General features: G+C 39.4%; 1 protein-coding gene across 5 annotated transcripts in view; it reads left to right on the forward strand.

Annotated features, from left to right (window-relative positions):
* The window catches only part of MYO6 (myosin VI), a 374,955-nt gene that overhangs the window by 342,933 nt on the left and 7,894 nt on the right, over positions 1-24,128 (forward strand). For 3 of the 5 annotated variants that reach the window (XM_089681402.1, XM_089681405.1, XM_089681406.1), the window contains 3 exons: positions 15,793-15,896; positions 19,110-19,241; positions 20,614-20,640. In XM_089681402.1, coding sequence (XP_089537528.1) covers positions 15,793-15,896; positions 19,110-19,241; positions 20,614-20,640 — 263 coding nt within the window. The remainder of the gene's footprint in view (positions 1-15,792; positions 15,897-19,109; positions 19,242-20,613; positions 20,641-24,128) is intronic. The other 2 variants (XM_089681403.1, XM_089681407.1) reach the window with 1 other exon arrangement.

The raw sequence follows: 24,128 nt of genomic DNA on the forward strand, positions 1-24,128 counted from the left end.
ACATAAATATCAAGTACAGATTTTAGGAACTGAAACCATTTTTATACACAGTCCCTCCATTTTCATGGGTTCAAATGTAATTAGGCTAATGAATATAGTCAAAAAATAAAATGTTCATTTTTAATATTTTGTTGAGAATTCTTTACTGGCAATGACTGCCTGAAGTCTGGAACCCATGGACATCACTAAAGACTGGGTTTCCTCCTTTTTGATGCTTTGCCAGGCTCTAACTGTAGCTGTCTTCAGTTGCTCTTTGTTTGTGGGTCTTTCTACCTTTAGTTTTGCCTTCAGCAAGTGAAATGCATGGTGCATTGGGTTGAGATCAGGTGATTGACTCGGCCATTGCAGAATATTCCACTTCTTTTCCTTCCTCCTGGGTTGCTCTTGCAGTGTGTTTTGGATCATTGTCCATGTGTACTGTGAAGCGCGGTCCAATCAACTTTGCTGCATTTGGCTGAATCTGGGCTGACAGTATATCTCTAAACACTGCAGAACTCATCCGGCTGCTTCTGTCTTCTGTCACATCATCAATAAACACCAATGTATGCCCATCCAATCATACTGCCTCCACCATGTTTTACAGATGACGTTATGTACTTTGGATCATGAGCTGTTCCAAGCCTTCTCCACTCTTTTTTTTTTTTTTTTTCTTCCATTCATTCTGGCACAGATTCATCTTAGTTTCATCAGTCCAAAGAATGCTTTTCCAGAACTGGTCTGGCTCTTTTAGATGTGTTTTGGCAAAGTCTAATCTGGCTTTTTCTATTCTTCAGGCTTATGAATGGTTTGCAGCTTGTGGTGAACCCTTTGTATTTGGACTTTGACAATGATACGCCCACCTCCTGGATAGTGTCCTTCACTTGTCTGGATGTTGTGAATGGGTTTTTCTTTAGCATAGAGAGGATCCTGAGATCATCCACCACTGTTGTCTTCCATGGACATCCATGCCTTTTATATGTTGCTGAGCTCACCAGTGCATTCTTCTTTCCTCAGAATGTACCAAACTGTTGATTTGGCCACTAATAATGTTGCTGCTATCTCTCTGATGGATTTGTTTCATTTTTAAAGCCTAACAATGGCCTGTTTCACTTGCATGGACATCTCCTTTAAACGCATGATGTAGGCTCACAGCAATAGATTCCAAATGCAAATACCACACTTAGAATCAACTCCGGATCTTTAATTGATGATGAAGAAATAATAATAATGAGTAGCCCACACCTAGCCATGAAACCGCTTTTGATTCAATTGTCCAATTATGTTTAAGAGCTGTAATTTCTTAACTTCCTCCAATTTGGATGTACATACCCTCAAATTAAACCTGAGAGTGTGTACTTTCAGCCCATATTCATTATATAACTATAGATTGAATATTTTTTGGTAAATACCTGAAAAAAATCTAAAATTGTGCCTGTGTCCAAATATATATGGACCTAACTGTACCAATAAGAAGGTTAAATAAAACTTTGACAGGATCTTCTATACGTTTAAAGGCTAACCTTTTGCAACATGTTGCAGATTGCACCCATATATTACCCCCACGTACACACACACACTATTAGAATGCCCCATTCCTCCGTGACAGCGTGCAAAGGTTCTGCAGTTGCTGTCACTTTTGAAGTCAGAGAGAGATCTGTGATGAATGAACTACTAATCTTGTCTGTCACCATGGCAGATAGACTTTTAGTTCTCAGTTGATTACAAGTGCAGTAATCACCACATTCAATGCTCATTGACTCTTCCTCCAGTTCTATAACTGAAACCCTGTATCTCTGTATGGGCAGGGAGCTGGAAGAAATGTCTGCTGGAGTCAGGCACTACATCCATCATCCACTGATTGTGGGTGCAATGTTTTGCAGGCACCTGTGAAAATTAATGTAATAAATTCACTTTTTTTCAAAAATATGGGCATTTACTTTTTTTTTTTTTTTTAAATGTTGGGGGAAACAAAAATTCCCCCATGTAGAGAGGATGCCTCATGCTCTGCAAGGGTTGAATTCTTGTTTAGGTCTAGGAAATGATTAGGTAAGTGAAACTGAGTTTTCCAGTACCCTAGACATTAAAGAGCATTTTACCTTTGCACTATATAACTCCCTAGAGTTATACTACAATAGCACTAAATGGTTTTTGTGTACTAAATAAGCCACATTTTCTTTATTTAACAGCCTCCCGACCGCCCTATAGCAGATATACTGCTACAGGGCGGCATGGGTGCGCAAAATAATGTGTGTGTGTGTGTGTATATATATATATATATATATATATATATATATATATATATATATATATAAATATATATATAAATATACAGTATGTGTGTATATATATATATATATATATATATATATATATATATATATATTTTTCATGTCCGGGTAGGGGGCGCGAGTGAGCCCTACCCGCACCACCATGCGTGGGTGCGACTGTCAATCATCGGGTCAAGGCCAGTGATTACTCACCAGCGCCCGGTGATTGCTGAGGATCTCCGTCGGGGAGGAGAACTGTATATAAACAATACAGTTCTCCCTGTCAGCTCGTGCACATTGCTTTGGATGGCTGTGCACATCACCAGCCATCCAAAGCAGTGTGATTACAGTGAAGCAACAACACACAGAGATTAGAGTGAAACAGCACACAGTTAACCCATTGATCACCCCTCATGTTAACCCCTTTTTGCCCAGCGCCCTTAGTACAGTGTCAGTGATTTTTTGTTTTAGCACTAATCACTGTATTGGTGTCCCTGGGGATTTCAGTTACAACAAGTCAATTCCCCCCAGTGTCAGAATGCCCACCGCAGTCCCACTATAAGTCGCTGAACGCCGTCACTAGTAAAAATTAAAAAAAAAAAAAATCGGGTATCTATACCACCATTTGTAAACGCTATAACTTTCACGTAATCCAATTAATTTACACGTATTGGGATTTTTTTTTACTGATCATGTTTAATAGCAAAAAGTCAAAAATATTGTTTTTTTTCCTCAAAGTTGTCAGTCTTTTTTTTTTTTTTCATAGCGCAAAAAATAAAAAGCGCACAGGCAAACAAATACCACCAAAAGAAAGCTTAATTCGTGGGAAAAAAGGACGTAAATTTTGTTTGGGTGCAGCGTTGCATGACCGTGCAATTGTCAGTTAAAGTAATGCAAAAAATGGCCTGGTCAGGAAGGGGAATAAATCCTCAGGAGGGCAAGTGAAATATGCATCTAGATACATTATTTGACTGTAAAATGAAGACCATGTCCCTCAATCCAGCTGCAGTCAGTCATGGGGGATGTGTGGGGGTGCCATTAATAATGAATGGCAGCCCCGCGCGTCTCTACAGAGCAGCGTAATTTAGCTGTGTGTGGCTGCAGGTGAGGGCACCGCTGCGATTCCTGCACCCACAACCATCCGCTCAGGTGTGAAGCTGGCCTAATGCAGGTTTTTTGGTATCATACAAAATTGCCACCCTGGGAATTCATGGATGCTTTGGACTTCAACATTGCATAGTCAGAAATGCATTGTTAAAGTACACCGTATCCCTCTGGATGGTAGTAGAGTGTTAATACCTTCTCCAGGTTAAGACACATTACTGCCAAAGGAAAATGCAAACAGCTTTTCAAACAGAATGAGTCTCCATGCACACTGGGCATTTTAATAACACCGGTAACGTTAGCTGTGTAAAGTGACGTTAAAAACGTGAGTTTTTTTGCATTAATGTTTAGCAGTGTTTTGCCGTGTTTTTTCCGCGTTTGCATTTTAGTGGGGGGTTGTTGGTAGAAAAAGTCCAAAAACGCCAGTTTGTCGCGATTTACCATGTTGACTGCATTTTTCAGCATTAGAGCGTTTTTCCAGCTAAAAAACTCTAGCAATCCACTAGTTTTTTCCAGCCAAAAACCATCCCTGCCAAAAAACATTGATTACAGTCTGTGTGCATGAACACATAGGATAACATGCTGGGGGGTTTACTGGCTGTAGAAAAAAAATGTCAAAAGCCAAAAACAGCCGCTGTAAAAACGTCAAGTGTGCATGAGGACTGAAGCTTGGCGCTCCTGGCAGTTAACAAACTAAGGGGATCCCCAGTTGCATTATGTAGATTATTAAAAGCAACAAAAGCAAATTCAGCTACATTGCCATAGAACAAGTAATTATATGGAATAATGCTGTGGAATTTACAGCAATTCTTCATTTAACAGTATACTTACTCCATTTTTCTATGGAACTCTGTATATATAGCCACATTTCATAGAACTGCTATGGTACAGATATATTTTTGTTCAACTCAACTGTAATGCCTTATGGTCCTATATGTCATCATTGTGCTCTATTATTCTTTTATTAGGGATGAGATGATTAAGGAAATGTCCCTGATACTGGCTAGGTTGGTGAGAAATGTATGTTTAGCACAATTGGCACAGTCAATAATAATCAATAATTTCACCATTTTAATTTCACAGTATAATAAATATACATGTAAATATTTTTGATTTTGTATGTGTTGAAGTTTTCATTCTACTTTAGACTGTAACAAAATTAGGAACTGAGCTGATTTAAAATCTAGTTGAAAGGGTAATGTACTTGTACTAAACAGCTAGTCAGATTTCAGCTTCAGGTGCGCATGTGATTTATTTAATGCTTGAAATTATTATCCAAAATATTAAACAGTGTTCTTTTACGTCATTACAATATTTTAAACAGTAGTGCGTAAATCCCACTGCACACTTACACTTTTGTAGAAAGTGTTCCCACGTTTTGTTGCTAATGTTTTTTGAGGCCGTACTTGCCAACAGACTGGGGTTTGTTTACTAAAGCAGCAGGGGTGGCTCCAAACCAGATTTTTTTGGGGTTGCTGTGCAGGTGCTGGAAGCACAAGCAGAGTAGCTGATGCACCACACGTAGCGCGTTGCCTGCATTTGTTGGTGGGGGTGGCCAAAATGGGAGTGGCCAAACTTGTTTCTTAGTCTATAGCTTGCAGTGTGCCTCCTTCCCCCTTTGTACAGACTAAATAGAGCCTGGAGGTACACTAAAGGGATTGTGGACATAAAATAAGCTCCATTGGGGCCAGCAATGAGAGCCACCAGCAATGATAACCCCTAGCAAGGTGCCAGGGCCAGAAATAACCTCACGTCAGTGGGGTAGTTAAGTATAGTAATTCAACAGCTACAAAGAAGCCAGAGAACCATCTAAAGACTCGTAACACACTGAAAACAGGACATGTAGTCAAACACTCTGTCCCATGCCAATGCCACAAGCCTTTCCAGACCACTTCCTCTTTGCACCACAAGCCCCAACTCTTCTCATATCAATCTACCAATGATGGTAGTACTGGCAGCCCTGAGTCCCAGCAGCCTGTGAGTACTATAGAATAGATATCAGGAGCAGCAAGATTAGTCTGTGGACCACAAATAAGTACCCCAAACCACTTTGTCTTGCTTCTTAGCTAGGAAAAGTTAAATACAGACTCTCATCATGGTGCATGAGTGTTGCAAGGTTAGTAAAAGACCTAGGGCACCCAGTGGCACACTAAATAAAATGTAAAAAAAAGCACCTAGCATGCCAAGGAGAGTGGTCAACATGTACAGATAGCACCCAACAGTAGCAGTGTCTTAACAGGAATAGGTTAAATTTAATCTGAGCCTACTTGCTATATACACTGCACATATGTCACAGTCCTTGTGCTCATAAATATGCCTTAATTATTGTGCTAGTCTAACAGACACACATAAACCTTGGCACAAAGGATCATGTTATACATGCTTTTCCACACACAGAACACAGACACTTTGTCTGATTCTACCTAAAAGAACTTTTTTAGCTTTGTTTGGAAATACTTTGCAACCATCAACTATTAAGACAATAAACCCTTTGCTCAAATGGGTGGCTGGGGAAGTGGGAGTTTCAGTAAAAGCATGCGGTTCAGCTTTGGTTTTACTGCCACCTAGCTGCCAACCTGGCTGCAAAGTTTGCTTCGCAGGCGCAACTCCAAATGAAAAGGCATGTTGCTTTCAATGGATGATATTATCGCTGAACAAAATCTTTTTAAATGAAGGGAGCTATGATGCAACCATGCTTCAACTGCTTGCATTTGCGAATGTGGCACAGTGGGTGCGCATTGTGCTCCATATCCCCCTTTATATTAGTAGCTAGCAAAAATTATAGTATTCTGCCCCACACAAATAATGCAGTATGCTGCTCCACCACATATAACGCAGTATGTCACTCCACCACAAATAATGCAGTATGCTGCTCCACCACAAATAATGCAGTATGCCACTCCACAACAAGTAACGCAGTATGCCGCCCCACCACAAGTAACGCAGTATGCCGCCCCCCCACAAGTAACACAGTATGCCTCTCCACCACCGATAACGCAGTATGCCGCTCCACCACCGATAACGCAGTATGCCGCTCCACCACCGATAACGCAGTATGCGCTCCACCACAAGTAAATCAGTATGCCGCTCCACCATAAGTAACGCAGTATGCCGGTCCAGCACAAATTTGCAGCAGGGTTGCCAACCGCCCATGACTTTTTTTTACTGACAAAATGTAAATATTTACTAACAGAGCACAATTTTTACTGACAACAAGAAATTTGACAAAAGCTCCTGTTAAACACTAAGAACCAATAATATAACAGGGTATGTAAACTGCTTGTCAAAGTAAAGGAAAATATTTACTCGCCCAGACCCAGTGGACAAAAGGGGGGTGGAGTTGGACTTCATCTTTCCCCACAAAGCACGGTCCAGGTTCTTCCTACACCTCCCTCTCTGTCCCTCTGCTCTTTTGAAGTGCATTGTATTAGTCTCTTTTCTCCTGTTTGTTTGAGGATCGCAGTCTTCTACCATCCTCCGGGCCCAGTTTCACGCTTTCTTGATGACTTCTTGGCATGGCTACCATACTTTCTCTCCTCTGCGGTGCCTGTCATCATCCTCGGATTCTTTAACATCCCAGTCAATGTTGACACCTCAGCCACTTCTCAACTACTCAACCTAACTTCCTTTTTTAACCTACCCCAATGGACACAATCCACCACCCACTCTAACAGCAACACCCTTGACGTTGTATTCTCCCACCTATGCACTCCCTGTAACCTCTCTAACACTCCTTTTCCTCTCTCTGATCACAACTTTATCAGCTTCACACTCTCCCTGTCTCCTACCTCCCATGCCTCCAGCCAGCAAACCGTTACCTGTAGAAACCACCACCACCTCAGCCCTGACCTTCTTCACTCTGCTACTGATTGCCTTTATGATAAAATTGCACCCCTGTCCTGCCCAGACCTAGCCGCATCTGCCTACAAAAACCATCTGTCATCCTCCCTTGCACTTGCTCCTCTCTCCACACACAGAACCAAGTCTCGCCTGTTACAACTCTGGCAAACAGATGACACCAGAAGTGTCAAGAGACACAGCCATGCTCTTGAGCTGCATGGTGTAAAACTAAATCCCTGAAAGACCTTACCCTCTACAAATCCACCCTTCTCAAATTCAACTCCGGCCTCCATGCTGCTAAACAAACCTACTACAACACCTTCATCAAAACCCTCTCATCCAATCCTCGTCAACTCTTTTCTACCCTTAATTCTTTACTCCATCTCCCACTGCCTCCACCCACCAAGTTACTTACTGCACAGGAGATTGCCAGTCATTTCAAGAACAAGATCGACACAATTCACGATGAGATCTTCAGCCATGCTTCCTCCTCCAACCAACATACCAGGCCCTACACCACGCTCAACATTCTCCTCCTTCGACCCTGTTACCACCAAGGAAGTTACCAAACTCCTTTCCAAGGCTCACTTCACCATCTGTCCCCTGGACCCTGTCCCCTCTCGATTATTGCAGCCTCCTTTCTGCTCTATCCTAAACTCTCTAACCCACATCTTCAACCTCTCACTCTCCATGGGCACCTTTCCTTCCCTGCTCAAACATGCACTGGTTACCCCCATACTTAAAAAACCCTCACTGGACCCCACCTGTTTAAATAACTTAAGACCCATCTCCCTGCTTCCGTTTGCCTCCAAGCTTCTCGAGCGCCTTGTTCACAACCGTATAAACTGCTACCTCACCGACAACAACCTTCTTGATCCCATACAGTCTGGCTTCCGTCCACAACATTCCAATACTAAAACTCACTAATGACCAACTAACTGCTAAATCCAATGACCATTACTCCATACTCATACTCTTAGACCTTTCCGCTGCCTTTGACACAGTTGACCACCCGCTCCTCCGCAGTAAATTCCACTCCATTGGCCTCTGTGATTCTGCTCTCTCCTGGTTCTCCTCTTACCTTTCTCAGCACCCTTTAGTGTCAAAACTCCTCTTCTTGTGTTCCTTTCCCTCTTTCCGTTAGGGTACCCCAAGGCTCTGTCCTTGGGCCCCTCTTTTTCTCTCTCTACACCTCCTCCCTGGGCCAATTGACAACTTCCCATGGCTTCCATTACCACCTCTCTGCTGATGACACCCAGATCTATTTCTCCATCCCCCAGCTCACCCCCTCAATTTCCTCACGTATCACAAATCTACTAAGTGACATATCAGCATGGATGTCACACCACTACCTTAAACTCAATCTTTCCAAAACCAAGTTTGTACTATTTCCTCCTCCCCGATCCCCCACTCATGACTTTACCATTAAGATGAACAGCACAACCATTGGTCCTTCCCCTCATGCCAGGGTGCTAGGTGTAATCCTAGACTCTGACCTCTCCTTTGGGCCCCACATCCAATCACTGGCTAAATCCTGCCGCCTCAATCTCCGGGACATTTCCGAAATCTGCCCCTTTCTGACCAATGACAGCACAAAACAACTTATCCACACCTTGGTTTTATCCTGCCTTGATTACTGCAACTCCCTCCTCACTGGTTTACCGTTGCACAGGTTATCCCCTCTTCAGACTATTATGAATGGTGCTGCTAGACTAATACACCTTACCTACCGATCATTGACTGCTGCCCCTGTCTGCCAATCCCTTCATTGGCTTCCACTAACCCAACATATAAAATTCAAAATACTAACAACAGCATACAAAGCCATCCACAACACTGCCCCTAGCTACATCACCAACCTCATCCGCAAATATCATCCAAATTGCCCGCTCCACTCCTCCCAAGACATCTTGCCCTCTAGCTCCCTCATCACCTCCTCCCATGCTTGCCTCCAGTACTTCTCCAGAGCCTCTCCCATCCTCTGGAACTCCCTACCGCAGTATGTCCAGTCTTCTCCCACCCTGTTGGCCTTTAGGCGATCTTTAAAAACTCACTTATTCAGGGAAGCTTACCCCACCTAAGAACTGTACTTGAGCCACCTCCTTCAGAACATCACCTACAGCTATCATCCTTTGTACCACCTCCCCTTTCCTTTAGATTGTAAGCTCCACGAGCAAGACCCTCCTATTCCTTTTGACCTGAAATGTATTATAATTGTACTGTCTTCCTTATATTGCAAAGCGCTGCGCAAACTGTTGGCGCTATATAAATCCTGTATAATAATAATTTGCACTGATCACCTACATAATGTCAGTGAGCACCAATGCCCCCAGTGAAATTTTGGCTAGTGTAAATGCAGTTATATTGGCAGTCAGCAAAGATTGCTCTGTTAAGGTTTGTTTATATTCCTCAGAAAAAAAATTCTCATGTTTTTCAAAGGTATTTGACAGGTGACTGGGAGGTGATATGCCACCTCCTCACTACATGTTTTAAAGAGGTATAGCCAAAGCGCTTTTGGCCATACTTATTCTGGGGATCACAGGAGTGCACTTAATTTTGCTCTCCTGTGACCCAGATTCAGCTGAAAGCATTTGGCTGACATCACAGAGCTGCTCCAGGCTGTTTAGGGATCCCGGCAAAAATGTTGGGATCCACTCAGATACCTGAACAACAGCTAGCCTAGCTCCACTGACCACCCCCCCCCCCTCCACAGCCTAGAGCTCCAGTGAGCGCTGGAGGGATAGAGTAGAGAGCATGTGAATGACAACCACTGCTCTCCACTCATTGAATACTGAGAATCAAGTGATCAGTCATGTAGAGGAGCTGAGGACTCATTCTGGTTTCTTCCTCTTGTTCTGCAATGGTCTGAAGTCAACATGTAGCCAGAGGGGAAGGAGGAGGGGTTATGACTGGCTATCCAGATGATGACTGAAATCCAGAACTTAAAATCTGAAACATGATCCTGCTGTTTATAAGGGCTTGTGGACATGGGTCATACAATAGGTTTTGCATTTGAATGCAGTGGCCCTCATGTGCATGCATTTGAGTGCAACTCACAGAAAAAAGCAGGGCAAATTCATCTCAATGCAGGACAGATTCTGTGTCTGGGAAATTGCACACAAAGAAGGTCAAATGTATTCTCAGATTATTCATCCAAATGGCACCATTTATGTAAATAGGAATCTGTAAATGGAGAACATTGCCTGTGTACACAGGCTCTAAGGGGTGGAAAGGTCGCAATCATCAGAGGAGATTTTCAAATTTCATTGTTGGATGTGCCTTTGAAATAATGGAAAAGACTGTAGTAATTGGTTCTTTCACCTGAGATAATGCCATGGCAGCTGAAAGAACAAACCTGTGTTACAACAAACATCTAACTCTAAATGTTTCATTTATTGCATCTTGTAGGGTAGCAAATATTGACCATTTCCTATAGCCACAACCGTACAAGTGTTCATACGGAGGCTAAGAAAACAACCAAATTAGTCTTTTCCAGCCTTTCCAGAAAACATGCCACTATGAGTACTGATTTAAATCTATCAATGCTCACAATTTACTAGCTATACTGAGAGACACTAATCAGAGTTCGTGCTAATTATAGAAGAGGATTTAATGGTGCTCATTAGTTTGTCTTTATAAGGCTTTTGTTTAATGTCTGTTGTAACACAGGGCATGACTTTGACATAAAGCATTTGTTTTAGTTTAACCCTAGGGTGCGGTTTTCTTTTGTATTCGTTGAAATGTATGGAATCGTTTTCTCTTCAGTAATACATCCCAATTAAATCAGTTTCAGGGAATTTGGTCCACTTACACAAATGTAAATAATTTATGTGTATGAATTAGTTGTAGAATAAGATAATTAAATATTTGCATTCACTTTGTCACAAAAAGGACTAAGGGAGAATAAAGCTACTTCATTATATCTAGTTGAGATGTTAGTATAATATGGTAAGTGGGTTATTTTCATTTTTACATTTAACGCTTCCAATAAACAGGTAAGGTTTGGGACTTTTTTTTTTTTTTTTTACGGATCACTGGGCTAACTTTAACACTTTACTGAGAAATCTATGTTCTTTAGAGGGTTTAATAGCTGAAACTCAGATTACAAAAACAGCCTAATGAATCAGATAGAACCACTCCCTGCCTTGTTCATATGGCTCTGTATGGAGTTTCAATTAGACAAAGACAGGCAACAGCTAATGTTGGACTTTCTTTTAATAAACCCCCAAATGATCTGCAATAACTATGCGTCTTGTATTAAATATTTTTAAAAGACCGCTTTCTTATAAAAAATAAACATGTGTTTGCTTTAAAAACCTTTGTCCTTTTAAGTGGTCAATTTAATTTTTCAGTATAGTTTTGGGTTAAATTAAAGTGTAAGGGGACAGGTTAATAGCTAGGGAGATGCTTGTACACAATTTCTATTATTCTGTATTTTTAGCATGGAAGGGCCTGTGCCAATATTACCACTGCAGGGCATTAGCCACCAACTTCTATTTTACCAACCTAAGAAGGAAAGGGAAACATCAGGGTCAAGTCTCTATGTGCTAGAAGGAAAGGTGGTAATTACGGTGACTTGCAGCAGTGTCTCTGTTGTTTGGTGGAGGAGGGGGTACTATGATGTGAGAAGGCTCAGGGTCTTAATAATCAAACTGGCAATATGTCAGAAGAATTAAAATCTGGAGAAAATTAACGGTGGGCTGACATTTTTTGTATCTTTTTTACTGACTGCTGGTACTGGAGGTTTTTGCAGTCATTATAGATAGAGGGGGGTCTACTCCCTTTTAAAAAGTTATTCCATTTATCCATCGTGAGGTTTCCACTTCTGATGTCCAATAATAGCTTTTTAAGCTGTTGAAAATGTTTCAGAGGAAAAGTTGCAAGGGACAGGTTTACCAGTAGTACATTGTTAAAGGATGACCTCTCCAACCTCTAAATTTGAAGAATCAGCCTCTGATAAGTAAAGGCAGTTGTTCAGATATTGTACTTGGCAAACCTGGAAGTAAGACTGTTTTCCTTGAGATGCTGAAGTACATCTGAGTCTGGTGTTTTTTTGGTTTTGTCCAGGAAATTAGGCAGTCGTCATCCATGTATAGGAACACACACACTGCAGAACTTGTATTCTTAGTTGTCGTCCCCATCCCTTGTACATACTGCATTAATTTAATTTTCTTTCATACAAAATCGACTGTATGCTTCTTGGTAAATAGAGTAGCTCTCTTCAAGCATTTATAAAGCACCCTCACTTTGGATAGCAGGAATTGTATTGGCCACTGTCTATCTTCTTGACAAGTAAGACCCTTTATCCAACTGAGGTGACAGTCTTATATTTTAAACCCTTTCAAAATACCCTTTCATATATTCAGATTGGATTTGGGTCTCAGGGAGGAAATGAAAATATACTTGACTAGAGGGAACAGTACTAGTACTAGGCAGCAGTTTTATATTATATTTGTATGGAGGGTGAATTGGTAAGTTTTCTGTTTATTTCAAAAACATAGGAGTATTCCTTTTATGGCTTATACAGACTCATGTAAAGGCATGTTGCCTGTTAAAGCCCAATTAAACAATCAGTTAATTTATTATTAATATACAGGATTTATATATCTTCAACAGTTTGCACAGCGCAATACAATATAAAGGAAGATAGTACAATTACAATACAGTTCAGTATAGAAGGAATGGGAGGGCCCTGCTCATGGAGCTTACAATCTAAAAGGAGGGGGAAGTGGTACGAAAGGTACAAATAGCTTTGGGATGAGCTGATGGAGGTGGCTGAAGTACAGTTTTTGGGTGGAAGAGGGGTAGGCTTCCCTAAATAAATTAGTTTTCAAGGATCACCTAAAGGAAGACATGGTAAGAGCTAACCGGACATACATGGGTAGGGAGTTGCAGAGGATGGGAAAGGTTCTGGAGAAGTCCTGGAAGCAAGCATGGGAGGAGGTAACAAGGGATCTAGCGAGCAAGATGTCTTGGGAGGAGCAGAGAGGACGATTTGAATGTTATGTGCAGATGAGGTTTGTGATGGAGCTAGGGGCAGTGTTGTGGATGGCTTTCTATGTTGCGGTTTACTGTTATCAGTTTTGTATGTTGTGGTTTATTGTTATCAGTTTATAAGTACATTCTAGGTACATCAAAACAAAAGACATATGACGTCTTACATATTACTTTCTAAAGCCGCCACAGCCTGAGTAGAAGAGCTTTTCCCCTGCCAGCAGCTGCAGAGTTGGGACCCTTGTTGTCGTGGTTGAAGCAGTGGTCTGACATGCCCCCTGCTGAGCCTGGCCTATAACTCTGCAATAAGCAAAGCTCATTCTCTTAGTTGATTGGAGTACTCTGGCTCTGACTCAACAGGGGATGTGTTGGACCTCTGCATATAGATCCCTACAGAGAATAAGGACCCACTCTGCAGCTGCTGGTAGGACACAAGCTTTTTTACTTAGGCTGTTGCCGCTTTACACAGATAGCAATATGTAGGACATTGAACACATTTTTTTATGTCCCTGAAATGTATGTAGCTGATTTAAACTAAAGATTCATTTGGACTTTAGATACAGAAAGTGAGGAGTAAAGATATACCAAGACACCACTAGAAACCTGAAGCTCCCACTGTCAGAGTTTCAACTTGAAGGGCATCTGTATGCGCAATATGGGAAAACTGGATGATTGGTTTATTGATTATGTACTATAGCTTAGTGCCTCTAGCGGTAGGTCTAATGATGGGTACAATGATCATAGCTAAGAGGAAGAGTTGTTTGCGAGAACCCAATCTTGAGGCTGCAACTTGATTGCAGAGACAGCCCGTTTCCAACTTGCAGTAAGCAGGATTGACTGATGCATACATGTTTGAGATATATCGTGTGTGTATGTGTGTGTGTGTATATATATATATATATATATATATATGTGCGTGTGTATATATATATAATACACACACGATATATCTCAAACATTTATGCTTATCAGATGGCATTTTCCTGGAAACTGTATATGCCATCATAATTTTTTATACTGTACCTTGCGACACAGCAAATAAATTGGCAACTTCACTCACAGGGGCACCAACAATTTGAAGCTCAGTAAGCTCTGACACAGACTCCTTTTTACTAGCAGCGCATGCAGTGAATGACGCAACTGAGGATTCCCACCTGTTAGCTAGGTGTCTCATCACACAGCGGAAGCAATAGAATCACTTCTGCTTTCGATGCAAAACATTGTCATTTCACACCTGCAAAACATGTAGTGTTTTTTTTTGTCTAACCCCTGTACATGCTAGGTTGTGCACATTCATTCTTTATATATTTGATGGAATTGTTATTTTAAATAAAGTGATTTTTTTTTTTAATATGATTTACAGTATATGGTCTCAAAATATATGTGACATCTTTAAAGTCCCGTGACTAGTAGTTGTACAGTACATATGGAATTACTACCTGAAACTTGTCCAGTTACAACTATATGGGCACATAGCAAAAAATATCCCCAGAAGAATAAGATGTGCAACTTTAGTAATTCACAGAAATGTATGTACTCCTGATATAGGATGGATTGAATTGACTCCCTATATATGCTAGGAATCCTCTTGTGCTGTTTAAGACATAAACAAGATTATTTTTATATTTATACTGAACTATTAGTCCTGTCCTGTTTTTGTTTTTTTTTACATTTATTTTTTATGCCTAGACTAATATGCAAAAATTAACAGTTACTTATGGTCAAGGTATTATCTCTGAATATAATGAGAGCTGTGAACAGTGATTATATTCTGTCATCCATCATTTTACATGATTAAAATCACTTTATTAATTTGACATTCACTCCTTTGTGTTTTAAAACAGGATTTTCATAATGGCAGCAAGCACTCTGACATATTTTATAATAGGGCTTTGCCTGTTTCACATTTAATTATTTCATAAAGGTATTTAATTAACATGGTATTAAGTGTGTAATACCCACTGATTGCTAAACTGTATGATGCCCCCTGTTTTTTTTTTTTTTTTTTTTTAAAGCATGGGGTGCTGGACGTTTAGCATGGACCATAAAACAAGATCATTTTTAAACATGAAAAAAGAAAATTTGAACATATTTGTGAAGCAGCATTGACTGCTTATTGGCCACTGAATGCCCTGTGCATATTTTCCTACAAACAGTTGCCAACTGTTTGCCAGAAAGGTCACATTTATCACCATGCACTGCATTTGCTTACATTTTAATGTTCATCATAACAATAAGTCCCAATAATATAGTAGTTTGAAGTGTAGTTACGATTACATTGTATAGTATTAGTTTAAATGGATTGGCTATTTTTTCAGCTAAAACTTTGCAGTATATCTCTGTTATCAAATACTTTGTATTATAAAAGGTGTTACTTGCTCTGTGCTCTTAAAATAAACCATTTAGTCTAAGCTGATTTTTCATTATGTCATCAAAGTAAAAACTAGAATAAACCATCCATGTGATAGGCAGAGATGTGTGTGCTTTTTCTGCATGCTTGCGATTCTCCTTGACATAACAGTTCTAAATGGATGCGTGTCTGGATTTGTAGTTGCCATTTAGAGCTATTCGTTATATAAAATAATTTCTCTGTGTACCTCTGTTTTAGGGGGGTGCAAGTTCAAGCTACAAAATCTGCTGCTACTGTCAAAAAGTATGACTTAAGTAAATGGAAATATGCGGAGCTGAGAGATGCGATCAATACTTCATGTGGTAAGTCAACAAAACAGACTACTGCTGCTATAGCAATAGGTCATTAAGGATAAGTACATTAGAAGAAATTATACTTTACCTTGAGGCTGACATGTGATAGATGCAGAGTTCTTGTAACCGTGTAGATGTTTTAGGTACTGAATGCCTAGATTCTCTAAATTGTTCTTGGAGACAAAAGATCTCCCAGCTGATAGCTCAGGTGGTATTGGCAAGTAGTTGGATGTAACGTAAATCTGTACTAGTATGGTCAGAACTAAACAAACAGGGTCACTTATGGGATATTATTATCAAGTATTCAACAATTCTACTGAGTCTCCTATGGACGCTTAATCACTTTTATTTATAGTGCCTCTGGAATTGAGGAGCCAGTTTCAATACTTGTGATGTCCAACTTATTATACATGGTGTGTGTGGTTCATAACTCTACCATAGCTATTGTTCTACTGCATGTATATATGAAATCACTTTTTTTTAAATTAGAAACAATAGCTGATAGTAATTTGGCTACTATATTATTTTTATTATAAGAAGTTTGTATCCAGCGTTAGCTGTGATCTAACATTTAACCTAAAATAACTTAATTAGTTAATTTTTCCTTCCACTTCTCCTTCAACATTTTATTTTGCGTCACTTTTGGTCACCAGTTAAGAATGTGTTGGACGTATATAAAATGTGCTTTATTATGCCATTCTATTCTTCTCTGGTAGCCCACTTGTTAATATCAGTATGCCTATGGCACTTTAAGAAAAATCAATAAAAATATGCAGGAGTTATGCAAGATTAAATTATCCCAAAGCGCTTAAAAATGTAAATTGGTTTCTCCAAAATAAGCAAAATTCCAATTAGTAAAATGAATCAGTAATTTCCGGTGTGACTTTCAAGCAGAACAGCTTTGTACTATCTTTCGCACAAAAAAATATTGTAACAGCTCAGACAGTCTTACTTTTATTAATGGATCTCTATTTTACACAAATTACTTTTATGTCTTCGTCTGTTTAGTGTGAAAAAAGAGCTCTGTTAGTAGGCAACTGCCTCTGTTATCTTGCACTTCATCCCCTTGTGCTCCCATTAAAAGCGCCAGTATCTGGCTGTATTGTGCGGAGAGCTGAACTCCATCTCACCTCTAGAGAGAAGACAGCAGAGTTCCTAATAGATTGGCAAGAGATGTGTTGTCTCAGACAGAAAGGGCAGCTCACTGGCATGAAACAAATGACTAGAACAGTGATTGGGAGGGGTTTTTGCCATTTATGTTTTCTCCAAAGTGTTTTGCTAGTATGTCACCAGGAAGAATGTAGGATAACTCTCTGCACTTGACAGTTTTCCTTTAATTTTTTATTTAAAAGTAAATATTCTGTTTTATACATGAACTCAGTCACTGAGTTACTTGTGGAAAAAAAAATCTTGATGATACAGAGGTGATGGGCATTTCAGTTCGTTTTGACTAAAGGGCAACTTTAGTCAAAACATGGCAGTTGGTCATATAATTTATGTATACCTATGTCTGTTTTAGTTTCTGGATGGTCTGCTTAGCAATAAGGTGCTGTTCTAGATTTTCTTTGCTGCATATAATAATATTTAACTAACATCAGACCTAAATCAAAAAGGGAACTTCTAAGAGAATAACCCATATCACTTCTTGCATTTGTAATATGTTGAGTTTTGGCATACAAAATACTGCTACACTCTGTAGGTTTTGGCTGTGCATGTTGTTTTATTTTTTTAAAGAAGGATACAGTATGCTGCATAGGAGGTGAATAGAGAAGGTGGTCCCTAACATTTTCTTTATTTATTAGGCATATAGTATATTTTTGAGTGTGAATACAAAGCAATGCTCACCTGTCCTAGCAAGGCCCTTTCCAAGCATTAAAAAGCTCCACACGTTTTGCATATGGCTGTTATAAAGAGGTTTTTAGAAGATCTTGGTGTCTCAGTGATGTTCTGGGGTGCCGAATGAGTGGTCAGCCTGTTACAAATTTTCCCATAGCTCTCATATAATCCTTGCTGGGTTTCATGGTATTGCTTAATCAATATGAAGGCCCAAACAACTAAATTAAAACTTAAACAATTTATTGGAGTAATTGGGGCCCTGGCATACCTTAGATCATTTACAAAATGACATATTGTGTCTTTGACTCACTGCCAGTGTATCCACCACTACCAATAATGAAAGGTTACATGCCAAATCACCAGTAAAACCATGGGTTAGGTTTTACCTTCACTAAATTCACTGAACAGTCTTAGCCAGCCATAGAAGGAGCGATCTTCTTTCCTGCAACCACCAATTGCACTTGATTTCCCCCATCAACACAGTCAGTGGAGCCATTGTGTTCTCCCAGCAGAGGGAGCTGTCCCCAATGGAAGAATAGGCCAACAGGCTGGTTGTACCCAAGTTGATTGATTGATCAACTTTGGTATATTCAGCCTGCCCATACATGGTTCAAATCTCAACTAGTTCAGTCTTGGTACAGTATAATAATATTTGATTAGGTTGCTACTGTTTGCAAGTCATTATATTTTCTATTTTCTTACTGTATATATTTGCCAGTGAGCTGTACTATGTCGAAAAAATTACCTATACAGTAAAGGAGGTCATTGAGTGTGAGTAGCCAGTGACAGTCACCAACCTCTAGCAGGTTCTCAAAAGAATACACGCACTTCCAATACCAACTACTGCTTTCTCCTCTGAAAACTAGATAAACTTATTTGCCTTGATACAAAAGACATAGCATTAGCTGCTACAGGTAAACGGATTAGGATATTGATGAATACCATTAAAAAACTTGTGTGTACTTACCTGAATATTATTGAATATTTGTCGTTTAGAGTTGTGTTTTACACTTGCAGTGTCTATATAACACTGCAAGTCCAGTACACCTAGTACTAGATAAACAATGGGATATACATTTAATATCAAAGTTTGTAGGTTAACATGATATGTAGAATAGCATTTATTCATGAAGATACTTCATTTTTAGAAAAATAAATTGCAGGCATGTGTTATTTATTCATCAAATACTTTGAGCCTGTTGTCATTTTCATGAATATGTCACATAAATAAAGTATCTTACCTGGATATGGCATCTATCTTATAACGGCAAAATAAAAAAAACATAAATAAGAATGTTGGCCTAGCACTGCTGACATTATCTGGGCACTCTGATATTTCTTGGTAGCATTAACCAAAATATGTTTTCTCATAAATCTCTTGAACAGACATCGAGCTTCTGGCAGCATGCAGAGAGGAGTTTCACAGGCGGCTCAAAGTTTATCATGCCTGGAAATCCAAGAACAAGAAGCGCAATGCGGAGACTGAACAGCGAGCTCCAAAGTCGATTACAGACTATGGTAAGTCTAAGTCGTTCAGGGATGCAGAATAGACAAGTGTTTGCAGGTTTTTATGGCAGACCAGATACCAGTATATTTATATTTGAAATAGTTTTAAAATTAAAGAAACTAACAAAAGTGGGCCTTTTCCAGAATGGGCAAACTTAGGGATATAAGAAATAATGCTAAAGAAATGTTTTGGTGGGCAGTGTGGGTAGGGAAGGGGATACCACATTGGGATACCACTTTGGCCAAGAATCTAGATTCTCAAAGCACAAACTTTCTGAAGACAAGCATAGGTACTTTGCACTTTATCAGATACTTTATCTTAGTTTATTCTCTTCAGTTGAAATGTTGAGTTTTCCACTCTCGAGGTGGAGGTTTGGGTGGTAGTCATTTGTATAAGATATAAACTGTGTTGAAAACACATTTAGGGTATTGTGAGCTGAGCTACAAGGTAATAGCTGTCGCTGGGAAATTCTGTGTGAACTACATGTTCATGAAGCAGAAGGAATTCATTTTCCATGTTTTAATAAGTTAAACCCCTTTGTTCCTTATCTGGGCAAAGGTATGCAAACATGTTGTTATGCTCCTGTGGACATCTGTGCATCCTGACCGTCAGATTATTGAGCCCCTCGACTGGCCAATATGTAGTGATTTGGACAACTGGCTGTATATTTAGGCTTGTCTGATGCAAGAAAAAAAAGCATTAGCCGTACATTTCTGGATTCATATATGGTCCCTTGAAAATAATGCCTCGGTTTATGATTTTTTTTCGCAATACGAACGAATTAATTGGTTTTCAATGCATTTACAATTTTTTTTTAAAACATGTCCCTGTACAGTACTATGCTTTTAAAGTGCACTTTATAAAGAGTTTTGAACAGATAAAACTTTTTTTCTGACCTCCTGAACGGATTAATTGGTTTTCAATGGATTTACAAATTTATTTTTAATCATGTCCCTGTACAATATTTATGCCTTTAAAGTGCACTTTATGAAGAGTTTTGAACAGATAAAACACTTTTTTTTTCTTTTTTTCTGACCTCCGGAATGGATTAATTGGTTTTCAATGCATTCCTGTGGGAAAACGTGTTTTATGAATTTTTCACAATACGAAATGTCACTCAGAACACATTAAATTCGTAAACCAAGGAATGCCTGTATACCTTTCTGAAGTCAAATTTAACAAATTTGAAGTCAGTTGAACTTGTCATCTATGTTAATTTACAGCAGGCACTACATGATTCCTCCTCGTCCAAATTTTTTTTTTAGCTGACCCTTTTTATAACTTTATTATTAACAGAGTATTTTTAAATGAAGAAATCCATTCAAAGCATTTTATTACTTTATGTAATGTGTTGAATTCAAAATAACTGGTATTTACTTACAGATTTTGCTCCATTTATGAACAACAAACGTAAGTGTGGAAACGGTAAACAGACTAACCAGAAGGAAGTGGGAAAGGTGTCTAAACCTTATGCTACTAACCATTATAACATTTGCTACAGTTATGGAAACCATGCAAACATTTTATACAAAATGTACTTTTGTGAGTACTCTGAGCATAAGCAGGGCATTAATTAAACTTCTTAGGCTGGCACTAACTGCCTAAATGTGCACTCTAGTAGACAAACCAAAAAAAAGATATTTTATTTTCACACACTCACTGTGTGAGCCCTTTGTTGTTTTTACCATAGACAGACAAACAGAAATTAGTGACCTCAGTTACCCATCCATAAGTACATGTAAGAATCTAGTAGGGTAGGGTGCCATGGACTCTACAGTTTATGGACATTTTACATGGACTTTCTTAAGGTTCATAGATAGCATCTCACTAATTTTTTTTGTTACCTGGGGTTGCTGTTTAACCCTGTGACAGCCAAACATGTACCTTGTATATCATTGCATCAAGGGGTTAATCAAACTCACAGCTGCAATAGCAGCTACATTTAAGTTTATGTTGGGAGGCGAGGGAAGGGTCAGGAATTCTGGGCCAGCTCAAAGACTAATTAGACACTCCTAAAAAGGGAAGAGGGCTATGACATGCAAGGAGGGAGGGGGCTGCACTAGGAAATTGACCCTTCTTGCAATAGTCTGATGTTCTATCTCGTTCAAAGTCACATTGCAAGTGAATTAAAATTAATTTATGGAAATACTGCAAGTATTTAAAGTTCTAGATTTTTGTGTTTTTAAGTTCTTTCTTAAAGGTGTTATAAATACTAATTCCTTGCATTAAGTTAAAAAGTGTTTAGGTATGCCTCATTCGATCCAGCACTGTGCCTGTCTGCAGCAGCTCTCTCCCGCCTCTCTTCCTGGTCTCACAGAGTTTGCTAAGGCAGTGGGAGCCATTGGCTCCTGCTGCTGTCAATCAAAGTCAGTGACAAAGGAACAGGGGTGGGGCCGTGTCCCACTGTCTGTGCCTATAGACGCAGGCAGCGGGACTCGGGAAGCTGTTTCCTATGGGGGCACTTGCTGGAATGGAGGAGCATGAAGCACCAGTGGGGGACCCAAGAAAAAGGGGATCGGCGGCCACTCTATGCACTATGTAGTTCCATTGCACAGAGCAGGTATTAACCTGTTGCTGTAAATGCAAAAACATTCTTTTTTTTTTTTTTTTTTAAATAACTTTAAAATGAAATCACTTACACTGAGACACACATTAGTTACCCATTTTCCAAGTTCCTAAATTGTTTTTTTAATGCTTTGCTGCTGCACCCTTTTACTATTGCAATAATTTTTAATAATTAAAATGGCTATGTTTTGCATGGGAAGGTTTTATACTGACTGACAAACCTGTAGCAAAGTGCTTGAGGGGTGAGAAGCAGTAATATGGTGCTGCTTTGTATAATTCTCTAACTATCTTGGTGTGGTGCTATACATTGCTATACATCATCAGCCACATGAAAGCTTTGCTGTAAGGAGCTGTGATGATGTGTGCGCTGCTCTAACATAAAGAAAACAATTACCGGGTCAGATACGGAAAGATTTTTTTTCTCACTGGTTGGTACTGCAAACTTCACTTTGCGCACTTTTTCTCCTTCCTTAATGAATAAGCTGCCTTGTGTCATGCTAAGAAAATATTGCTGCCCTTGGCCCTGAAAATGTTAAAATAGAAAGAAAAATGCAAACAATTCACATTGCATTTCCTGTCTATATATGCTTGGCAATGACAGTTTAATGTTTGCAAATACTTTGTGATCAATCAACTGTTTTCTTGTAATAAACACTCAATGTTTTCTTAAATCATGATCACATGGCTGAGAAAAAAAAACAGTTACCTACCTCTAACAGATTAAGATTCTGGATCTTTACAGCAGATGGATCTATATGTTTTTTTTTTGTTCAGCTTAAGAAGATCTGCTCGTTGTTTTCTTTTCTGTACTATGTTTTGATTAACTAAAAAGGCCGAAATTAAAGTCATTTAGCATTCTTGAAAAGGCATTTTGACAAACATCTGGTGAATTGTAGTCCCACATTATATTGAAATACATCTGCAAATGCCATGACAACAGCCTCTGTTGCTGATACAATTGCTTGTTGTGTATTTTTGTTTTTTTTCCTCATTGTGGGGGGGTGGACAAGTTAAGTGGAGTTAGGTACACTAGATATTTGGCACACATTTGACATTTCCTCCCTCTATACGGTTTGACTGAGTAAATCATTTGCTAGGGGAGCATTGTCAGCTTACGCTATCTGCAAGATAAATATTTCTCTGTTTGACATGAACACTTGAGTACCGTCCGTGATACATTTTTTATTTGCACTAACATACAATTTTGAGGACAAGCTTTCGGGGGAGTGTCCCCTTCTTCAGGTCCAAGCAGTACTCTGTTTGACATGAAAAGGAAAAAAGTTTCTGAATCCCAGAGGAAAACATAGAGCAGCTGTATTTACTGTGTCACTACATGCTTCTCATGTATTTGTGATGATGAATAATGTGAATTTTCACAAATAACTGAATACTTTTAAAAAACAACTAATTTTGTGAATGTGACAAACTTTGACAAAGTTCACCTTAACCATGATCAAAATATACAGGCTATTAATTTAAAAACAGTTTTTGAAATCACAAAACACAATTGTGGTAACACTTAACACGCACTCCAAGTCCAGAAAACTCCACCTATTCCCTCCTTGTTTGTCTTCTAGCATCTTCTGCTAGAATGCTCTTTGTTACCACCAATTTCTGGCATTCCTGTGATTGCCATTCCTGTAACACAGCATTTTGTTACCAACCAGCTCTGGCATTTCTCTGATTGCTAGTCCTGTAACAGAGCAACAAAGGAGGTAGTGGGGTGTCACATGAGATTGTTAAAAAGCTAGGCAGATGAAGGTTAGAATGCATTGTAAGGTCCATGTTAACAGCTAATCTAAAGCCTAACAAGGAAAAAAACTGAGGATTGAAGAGTGACCACATACAGGTTGTATTTTTCTAATTTTTGTGACCGAAAGAAGCAGGGGGACCCCGTGAGAAGAAATGTTTTTGTTGTTATTCAACATTGTTATAGGTGGGGGGCATTTTCGAAACAAAAACCCCTTAGCAGAGTTTGACGCTTAAAAGTAAACTTTTTGATTTAATAAAAAAATGTCACCTGCACATCTTGAGCAACCAGACATATCCTTAGGCTAAAGCACTCTTCTATATTTATACTGACTTGAATCAAAGTAAAGGGCCTACCTGCTGTTCCACCCTGCCCCTTGCCTCACTAAAGCCACCCATCAATTTTCTGGGTTAGTAATAAGACACAGGTGGTAAGGGGCTGGCCAGCCCTTGGCTTTGCTTCCCCACATTGATATGCATATTAGGAGAGCAGAAAAGGCACTTAAAGAGCAGGCAAGTTTCATTGTGCTGCTATAAAACATATCTAAACCCAACAACAAAAATGTATTATATTGCAGCATACC

Source organism: Staurois parvus, unplaced genomic scaffold, assembly GCF_062004578.1.
Source record: "Staurois parvus isolate SC_StPar_1 unplaced genomic scaffold, SC_StPar_1.0 ptg000264l, whole genome shotgun sequence".
Taxonomy (NCBI): Eukaryota; Metazoa; Chordata; class Amphibia; order Anura; family Ranidae; genus Staurois; species Staurois parvus.